The following is a 10077-nucleotide window of genomic DNA, read 5'->3' on the forward strand; positions in this document are numbered from 1 at the left end:
ATATATATATATATATATATATATTAATGTTTTTTTTTTTTCTAGGTTTAACAGCCATAGTGAGTTCTAAAGAGCTCCAAAGCTTTCAGCGCCTTGACAGTTAGTCACTAGAGAATTACAATATAGCTAATGAAGTGATGTATCAAAACAATGATTTCAACTGTGAGTTAAATCAAGCTCTACATAAATCAATGTAGCGGAGTTTAGCAGCATTCAACTAGAAAAAAAACAACAAAAAAAACAGATACCACTGGGAGCAATAAACAAGCTATACAGTCCATTCTTACAACCTTCCATAGACTACGATACAGCAGTTTGGAAACATGTTTAGTGCTAAGTGTGATGTAGATTAAGATCCTATAAAAAGTAGCATAAGGATGGATCTGTGTCCTAGCAGTTACTACACATGCTACAGACAGATATAACACCATATAAATCGAGTCAAGAGGACACTTGGGCCACCATATTTCAAGTCATACGAAGCCATTTGAAAATGTTTTTTTGTTTTTTTTTATAGATAGCTAAACATCTTCCTGCCTGTCTGACTGTCAAATCACATTTAGTGTCTTTAGACACATCAGTGTTGGTATGGACATCAATAACATTAAACACCGTTCGTCATTTGACTCAAACATGCACGACTTGACCTCAAACCTGCCATATTAAAGCCACTATATTTGATTCAAGAACTTTTTAGAGAGGAAGTTTTTCATAACAATGAACAATTGAATAACAATGTTGTTTATCACATATGATTATTTATTGTGTTTTTGGAACCTTGTTATAGTATATGGAGAAGAACTGTATTGCTATTCTTTAACACTTGTCCATTGGGGTTCCACAGTGAAATCTGAATTTGGAAGAACAACTACTCCTTATATAACAAAACTTCCTCATTGTTTCATATCTGTTCTGTCAGACTCTTACTGAGGGAGACTGTAAAGGTCATGTCTTCCAGTTGTCCACAGCAGTCGTAGGGCTCCACAGGTAAAGAGGTTGATTAGGTTCAGCAGAGGGAGCCAGATCCCTGGGCACTGCACACCCTTGACTGGTGCACTCTAATCCCCCATGTAAGTAAATGACTGAATAAACAGATTAATAAATAAATGTGTTTAGGGGGAACTTCAATTAGCTGCTTGTTTGACATGCACCGCTGCCACTGAAAGTTCTCTGGAATGCAATATAAGACGCTAGCAGCAGAAACCTATTGGAAGTGACGATTTCTAAAGCAGAACAGCAGCTGAGCTGTGCACTGGTATTCAATGCATACAATATTCAGATTTGACTGGAATTGATGATTTAAGTTTTTGTTGTAGGTGAAGGTCATACGAAGGGTACCATTTTGATTTGTTCTCCAAAAAGAAAATTGCTGTGCAAGCTCTCTTATTCTCTCTTTTCTATTTTCATAAAATATGTCCTCTCTACTTGCAAATATGTGGTGAAATTTGTAAAAAATATATATATATCTATTATTTAATTTGTACACAGTATAATGTAAATAGGTATAGTGTGTCAGATTATTACTACGGTCAGACACATGGAAACAGACTAACAGAAAAGAAGACACATGCCAAGAAGTAATGAAGCCAAAGGCCTTATTTTCCAAAATATTTTAGCAGAGAATGTCTCAGACAATAGCCCCCATGGTTTTAAAGAACCTTTTAAATGTGATGTATTTTTTTTTCCCTAGCCCAGATTAATTTGAAAAAAAGTAAGTCATGTGTAGGTTGATGGCATCCTCACTAGAGGCCTGTCTCTTGAAGCAAGTTTAACAAGTCAAGAAACCAAATTGTGTTTTAGTTGACAGAACTAAACAAATCCATTTGGGTTCAGTGGTTTCACAATACTTGCTTTTAACATTCTTTGTCAGCACAGGGTTTGATCCTGAGTTTATGATTAATTATTAGATTCACTTCTTTGCTGAAGTACAAAGCTTGTCGTTGCTAGGAAACGCTTGTTTTGTTTACTGTGTGGAGACGTGCTGATATCGCGTTTGGTCTCGTTCTGTATCGCGTATCTTGTCAGTGTCTGCGCTTGCTTGGCCATTTGTTGTGTATCTCGGAGTCGCGGGCCAAGCTCCATTTCCTCAAAGGGGCGGAGTTCCATTGCCTCTGCCTTGATCTAGTTCTCGTCATGGCGGCAGTCAGGCGGGGGCTAGTTCAGGCAGTAGCACGTTGTGTCCTAATACCGCCTCCACCCGGCAGAGAGAACTGTGCCTCCCCTCCCGGGTCTGTAGGTACTCGACTGGCCAGCTATGCTTATACGGCCTCTGGAGAAGCTGCCTCCGCTTTACACGCTACGACGTTATTGCAAGTGCACCAGGCCAAGGCACTGAGGGACTTGCACGACCAGACCGGCCTTATCGGCGACACGGTGGAGAACTTTGCCCAGCAGTTCTCCGTTGCCCAAAAGCAGACTGAGGCCATCAGGTACATCCTGCCCCGGCAGCCCCCGGCAGCCCCCTGCCACCGCCCCGCTCCCGCGGCCTCCAGCAAAGCTGCGCCGTGGAGCCGGTCGCAGGGCAGCCGCCCCGCCCGTCCAGGCCCCCGCCAAACCTGGTGGCAAGCGAAAGAGCAAGAGGCCCTGAGACGGGCAACCCAGAGTTGGAGGGACCTGCTCTTCGGGAGATGGAGAACGCACCACTCCCTCCACCGGAGGAGGGCCGGGCAGAGAATCTTTTAGTTTTTTCTGCCACTGACCTCTTGGTCGGTGGTACCCAAATACTCGACAAAAGAGCCATTTCCTCTATTTCTGGGTCCCAAGAGGGAACGGGGGGTTGTGGACGATCCAGTGTCATATCACACTCACCCTCCTCTCTCGCCAGTGAGCAGCAGTGGGCGGATCGGTAGGACGAACCAACGGACTACCCATGCACCCTCTGCTCGAACGCAGGTCAGTGTTACACACACTCAGACCCCGCCTCGGCAACGGACTACCCATGCACCCTCTGCTCGAACGCAGGTCAGTGTTACACACACCCAGACCCCGCCTCGGACCGGCTACGAGACGCCCGGGCCGGGTCCCTGCGTTCTTCCTCGCTGCCCCACTGCGGGTACACCTGTAGTTCCGTTGGTGCCATTTGCGCGGCATCTGGGAGCCTGGCTAGTGTTACCCAGCCCGTCTCGATGGCTTCTTCGAACCGTCAGGCTCGGCTATGCGATTCAGTTCGCCCGGCGCCCTCCCAAGTTCAGGGGCGTCCACTTTACTTCAGTGAAAGCAGCAGATGCCCCTGTCTTGCGTGCAGAGATCGCAGTCCTGCTGGCGAAGGATGCGATAGAGCCGGTCCCTCCAACCGATATGAAGATGGGGTTTTACAGCCATTGTACCCAAGAAAGGTGGTGAGTTATGACCAATCTTGGACCTGCGTGTCTTGAACCGGGTCCTTCACCGGTTACCGTTCAAGATGTTGATGCAGGAACGCATCTTCGGGTGCATGGTTGGGCCTTCAGGTCAACTGGAAAAAGAGCAAACTCTCCCGGACGCAAAGGATCTCTTTTCTCGGTATGGAGTTGGTCTCGGTCGAACAGACAGCACGCCTCACGCAGGAACGTGCTCAGTCGGTGTTGAACAGCTTGAATACATTCAAGAGCAGGATGGCGGTCCCACTGAAAAAAATTTCAGAGGTTCCTGTGAGACCGCTTCAGCACTGGCTCCATGGCCGAGTCCCGAGGTAGGCGTGGCAACGCGGCACTCACCGGGTCCAAGTTACACCGGCCTGCCGCCAAACCTTCACCCAGTGGTCAGACCTTGCATTTCTCTGGGCAGGAGTGCCCCTGGAACAGGTCTCCAGGCATGCTGTGGTTTATATATATATATATATTAAATATTTACAATCTTAAGAAAGAAAAAAAAATGATACTTTGTCTTTAATGTTTCGTCCACAGGCTGGAATTTAATCAAGCTTTGAGGTAATGGTTTGTTTTCTTCTGTTGAGGATATGCAAATTTTCCCATCTCAGCAGTGATCTGTACCAGTTCCGCTCTCCACCACCTGTTCTCTGGGCACGCTGCATGAAAACTCCCCTGAGTACAAAGAATCCTGAAGCTGCTGTGGAATTAATGTCCTGTGATCATCCCAGGCTTTGACCGCTCCAGTTTGCTATTCAAATAATGAAATAATGAGCTCTATATTGCTATCATTAATGGTGTTAAGTATGTTAATGGGGTAAACGTCAACTCCACATGCATATGTGCCAGTTTTGGGTATACACCCACAAAATCGTATCCCCAAAGATCCCAAGATATAGTATAATGGCTGTTCAAAAACATATCACATATCCTAACATTCACCTGTAGATAATGAAAACTGTCTTACTGGTTAAGCAAGTGGTAGTGAGGTCATTTGCGTATATGCTAGGTTAGCAAGCTAACTATTAGTGGAATGTTAAGATAGTACACCTTCTGATAAGATTTTATTTTAGGATTTATAATCAGGTACAGAAAATATAACCTATTATAGTTTATTTAGCTAAACTTCAAGACTCAAACATGATCCAAACCAGAGATTCCTTGCTCCCCCTCCCCTGCTGTATTCTGTTCACAGCTGTATTTTTGGGTCAGAACCACAATACGTTTTCATCATCAATGTAGCATCTGTTTTCCCCTGTTGCTAGTTAACAATGACAGAAGAGAATGTGGGAAAATGGATAGCATTCCTCACTTTTGTACATTGGTTTTTGAACCTTCTGTTTTCATCAAGACAAACTCTGATGTCAAACAAACCCCAAAAGTGCTAGGGTCAAAGCTTAATGAAGTGCAATGCAATTAAGGGACAAGCAATACAACCTCTTCTATGTAAATCTATATTTTGGCCTTAATCAGCTGTGGCGAGTGACAAATTAGCCAGAGTGAAATCTCATTGGTGATCTCAAAATGAATGGATCTTTTATATCTTTGATATATATTTATGGCCACAAACACAGCTGGAAAAAAAAAGATAATAATAAGAAAGAAATATATATTACTAATAATAAAAACAGTAAAGATATTCCCATTTCAGGCTCTCCTAAAAGCACAGAAATTTAAATTGCATGATTTATGATAAGATTTCTTCCTTTCGGAACATCTAATCCAGAAAAGGGAACATCCAGTAAAGGAAAAATATATAAAACCATCCTCTAAAATGGATTTAGCAAAAATTGTACATCTCACGCTGTATATAAATGGAACCATATCCAATACTTTTTTTTAAGCCATAACAAAACCAGACCAACAAATTCAGTGCTCTCATCCTCCAAATATACCTCACTTCTTCCCAGCTACAGCAACCTTACCTTAGTTTGCCTCATTATGCTGACCTCCCAAAAACCCACCCCCTTCCCACTGTGCTCAGCCTTCTCTGGTGACAGCCATGCACTACAACAAGTCTCCAAAGAATGTAAGTGCACCAGCCAATAGAAAGGTAAATAGCCCTGGCATTTCATGCTCTGCATTCATCAAACTTTTCATCCTCTATTTCCCTTCACATATAAACCCATGTGCCTGAGGACATATGGAGAGGAGGTGAGCACAATCATTCACTAGAAGTAAATTGCTTGGTTAGCGGTGAAAGAAGGCGGGAATGATTTGCCTCTTTCCAACCAAGTGATTCAAAGCTTTTCCTGCTGGTACTGGAAGGTTGTGTATCTCAGAATATCTTTATGGCCCTTCATCTTTTTGAAGAACATAGTAGCATAAATAAATTACCTCTTGTCAGGTGAAGTGATTAATCATGGTGATAAAAAATGTTTCTTCAACTAAGGACCCTTTTGGACTTTTTGAAAATGTACTCCCTTGAAACTTCCTTGAAACACTTTTCAAACACACTAGCTGTCCAACAATGGATTCACTGGAGAATTCTCCTCTTTTGAATTCTGAATTTGGTTTTCCCTGAGACATCATGAACAAATGTAATGTACATCTCAAATCATCATTAATGTTGTGATGGTGGTGTAAATGGCATCTTAGAAAGTTTGGAATAAACTGTGAAGCACCTTTAGCAAAAAGCTAATTTTCAAAGCTAACATTTGTTTTGTATTCTAAATACACACAATAAAAATTATATGCTGACACTTTTTGTATAATTTTACAAAACAGATATTGCTACACAAAGTGTAATGGCACAATAAAAATCACAATAAAAACATACTAATAGTAATAATAAAATAATATTTAATTTAGATTTGATTTTCTTATTTTTAGATGAAAGGGCCCTATCATACACCCGGCGCAATGCAGCGCAAGGCACGGCACAAGTGTTTTTGCTAGTTTCAGCCCAACGCAGTTCTCATTTTCCCATCCTGCGCCGCGTTGTTTAAAGGGGGTCATATGATACGATTAAAATGTTTCCTTTCTCTTTGAAGTGTTACAAGTTTTTGGTGCATAAAGAAGATCTGTAAAGTTGCAAAGACTAAAGTCTCAAATCCAAAGAGATATTCTTTATAAAAGTTAAGAGTCAACCACGCCCTCCTAAAACGGCTCATTCTAACACGCCCCCACATATCTACGTCACTATGTGGGAAGATTTGCATAACGCCGCCCAAATGTTCAAGCAAAGAAAGAAGGCTAACTTTTATTCTCGCTGTAGTATTGATACAAATAAAAGTAATGCTTGTTACATACTATTGACCCAGTACTGACACATATTATTTATTAGGTGGTTGGCTTTGTTTATTAATTTAATGCCGGTGTCTGTTTCTATAAAGTGGGGCAGTTCCAACTTTGCAAGAACAGTCTGGCGCTTCTGACTCACAGCCTGTAAGTACGTTTTTTTATATTGAAAGAATTTGCCACTGACGATTAAACGCGCGTTTTGAGCAGTGTAGAGTAGCACTTGTTATTTGTCATTTCTCCAGACATGGTTTTATGTTTACACAGCGCGATACGCAACGCAACGCAACACATAAAAGTGAAAGTAAATGTCATTATAATTAGTAATTATGTCCCCACTGGATGCAACAAATGCCTCGTTTGTAATGAGTTTTATTGTTTTTGTCTTGTCGCGCCGGGACACAGGGCATCACAGTATGATAAGGGGTGTAACACTTCCGTCACACGCTTGAGGCATTCGTCCAATCACAACGCACAGGATAGTTGGCAAATCAGCGTACACCTCGCTTTTCAGAACGATGAGCTTTGTAAAAATCGACGTTTTTCAGAAAGGCGGGGCATAGAGGAGCAACAATAATGTACATTAAACCACATAAACACATTGCATTACACCAAATACACAACATAATGTTCTTTTTAGCAACGTCATATGACCCCTTTAAATGACAAATGCATTTGCGCCCATGGGCGTGCTGGTCTAAAAAAGAGGTGTGTTCAGGCGCATTGTTGGCACGTTGCTATTTTGAGGAACTGAAAATAGACTGCGCCATAGACCAACTCAAACCTGGTCTAAAGTCTGGCGCAATATTTTTTCTTTGTTATTTAAAGAGCGCGTTAGTAATATGCAAACCCACCATGGCGCGAGCGCAACTGGCTTTTAAAGGGGATGGGAGATGAGACTCTGATTGGTTTATTGCACGTTATGCCCAAAAAACACCCATTACTCATTAAGAGAATAGGGACAACCCATTTAGATCATGCGCCCGGGCGCGCCAACCGTTTTCCCGTCGTTAAACTCGCAAAAGTGGATTCGGACACGCCCAGAGTGCACCTGCGCCGTGCGCTTTAGACCATGTGCTTAGATCGTTAAAATAGGGCCCAAAGTCTTGATCTTGGATAAGGAAAAGTAGGAAATATCTGGACAATAAAATATCCTAAAGTTGAAGAAACATATGTGAACAAATAACCAGGTCTACCACCAGCCTGCAGAACAAATGTTATGAATATCTGTATCGCTACATACTCTGTTTTGTCTCGTCTCACAATAACTTTTCTGGCAGTTTGGTTTATTCCTTTCTTTTTGAAGCCTGCAAATTGCAGAATAATCTCAAAGTGTTTTGTTTACAAAGAGAGGCTATACCCAGTTTATAATAAGTGGCCTTAACAACTATGTACTTACATTTAAATTAATTATGTAGTACAATGCACTTATTGTGTACATACATGTTTTTACATTGCACTTGTGTTTTTAAAATATCTGCATGTAATTACATCTGTAATTAATTTCTGTAATTACATTTATAATTACACTGTTGACCCATCCCTTACACCTTAACCCACCCTTAAACCTACCCATACCACCAAACCTGTCCCTAACCTTACCCGTATCCCACCTCAATAGCAGCAAACGTGTTTTGCAATACAATATGAACACAATAAGTACATAGTAGTTAAGGCCACTTAATATAAAGTGGGACCGAGAGGCTTCCCTTTGGTCGATCTATACTGTGAATTCTGTTTTGCTAAGCAAAGCATGATTATGATCATTTTATAATATGTTGGAATCCTGCCACGCTGTTGTATGTGTGAAAAGAACAAGAGAACACATGAAGCCTAGCAGTGAGTGATTTAACAGCATGTGGAACTGCTGCATTTGTCTTTCAAGTGCATGAGGTGTGCCTGAAGAGTTCGTAATTTCCCAACCTTCTCTGCAACCTAACTATCAATTGAGGGTTTTTAAACTCTTGCCCCACCACTTCTCTCCCCCTTCAATTTCTCGTTTGTCCTGTTTGTCACATATCATTTCCATTCTGCACCGTTTCAACTCTAGCTATTCCTCCCTGAGAAAAGATGAAATGATTATTCACATGGTAAAGTTCTTCGTTCTGTTCGGCATTTTACACAACCACATCCACATCATACCTCTATGCCAAGTGAAATTTAAATGGTTCAAAACTTGTGAAGTAGATGGCTGCAAAAGTTGTGCTGGTAAACATTTGTACTTTCCTTTTTGTGGAGATGAGGCTTAATGAATGCCTCAATGAACCTTTTTTTTTTCATAACTTCTCATAATTTTTTTATTTATCAGATGTGTCTAGGAATTAAAAATACCTCAAGTATAGCTCTGGAGAAAAGTGGTAGCACGTATTTAAATTTGTTTTACTACATTATTAAAAAGAAAATTGTGCAGTCAATACCATATGGAGCTATTTCTAATAAGATGTCACCAAATATAGTCAGGGTAATTCATTATTTTCTAATGTTTTAATGTTTTTTGACTTGAAAAACCAATTAATTTTCATATTACCATGTAAAGCACATAGTTGCATTGAGAAGACATCTTTTACAGTGTAAAACGGAAGCTCTTTACCTTCCTCCCACCCCTGGGAACTTGCTTTTGTCTTTGCCATTGTCTGGTCTTTCGCCCAGGAGTCCTCTGCTGATGTTAAACTCCAGGCGAACTCAGGATAATATCCAGCAGGCCCACGGTCACATGACTTTCCCTTTGAAGAGCAATCTGAAAGAGAACAGTGGTTTTACTAACATCTGCATATACAAAGAAACCACATTGTTCATTATTTAACAGAACAGCATGTATTATATGTTTTGGAACAATTGTATGGACATTTTGAGTCCTGCATATTAAATTACTCCATTAAAATACACTTTTCAAACTCACTTCCCTGCTGGTAATATTGTTCTCCAATCCTGGTCGGGCTGGTCTGTTAGCCGATTTTAAAATGGTTTTGGGCACTAAACATCATATAGACCAGGCTAAGAGACCATCTTAAACCAGTTAAGACTAGCAAACCAGATTAGGTTGGTTAAGGAGGGACTTTTCACACACAAAAAAAGTGACATACAAATCACACGCATATGTACAATTCACTGCAGCTTCCAGCTGAAGTGACCATTAGTTGCAGTAACATACCAACCATTTTTATTACTTTTCACGCAAATTATGATTACAGGCTATCAATTAATAATCTTGGTTCATTGCACAATACAATGTTGTGACCATAAAACACTTTTATCACAGTGCATGATTGTAAACTAATATAGTTTGACTATTTAAACACACAATCAGCTCCATTTGTATGGCTTTTCTGATGTAAACATGCTTGTTAGCTCAGCTGGTGCAGCTTTGCGTGGTACGAGTCTTGTGAAACATCCCAGACAGCAACATAGTTTTGGCCCAGATCCGGCCCACATCTGGCCCATGTGAAATCCATGCGGGCCAGATGTGGGCCGGATCTGAGCCGACACTGCT

General features: G+C 41.2%; 1 protein-coding gene across 1 annotated transcript in view; it reads right to left on the bottom strand.

The window, feature by feature from the left end:
• Positions 1–9324, bottom strand: part of LOC107714274 (leukocyte tyrosine kinase receptor-like) — a gene marked incomplete at its 5' end in the record, with an annotated part of 255294 nt that extends 245970 nt beyond the window's left edge. Inside the window, one exon of the mRNA XM_016520089.1 lies at positions 9178–9324. Coding sequence (XP_016375575.1) covers positions 9178–9324 — 147 coding nt within the window. The remainder of the gene's footprint in view (positions 1–9177) is intronic.
• Positions 9325–10077: the final 753 nt, after the last annotated feature.

This window comes from Sinocyclocheilus rhinocerous, unplaced genomic scaffold, assembly GCF_001515625.1.
Source record: "Sinocyclocheilus rhinocerous isolate Xijiao unplaced genomic scaffold, SAMN03320098_v1.1 scaffold3254, whole genome shotgun sequence".
NCBI classification, from domain to species: Eukaryota; Metazoa; Chordata; class Actinopteri; order Cypriniformes; family Cyprinidae; genus Sinocyclocheilus; species Sinocyclocheilus rhinocerous.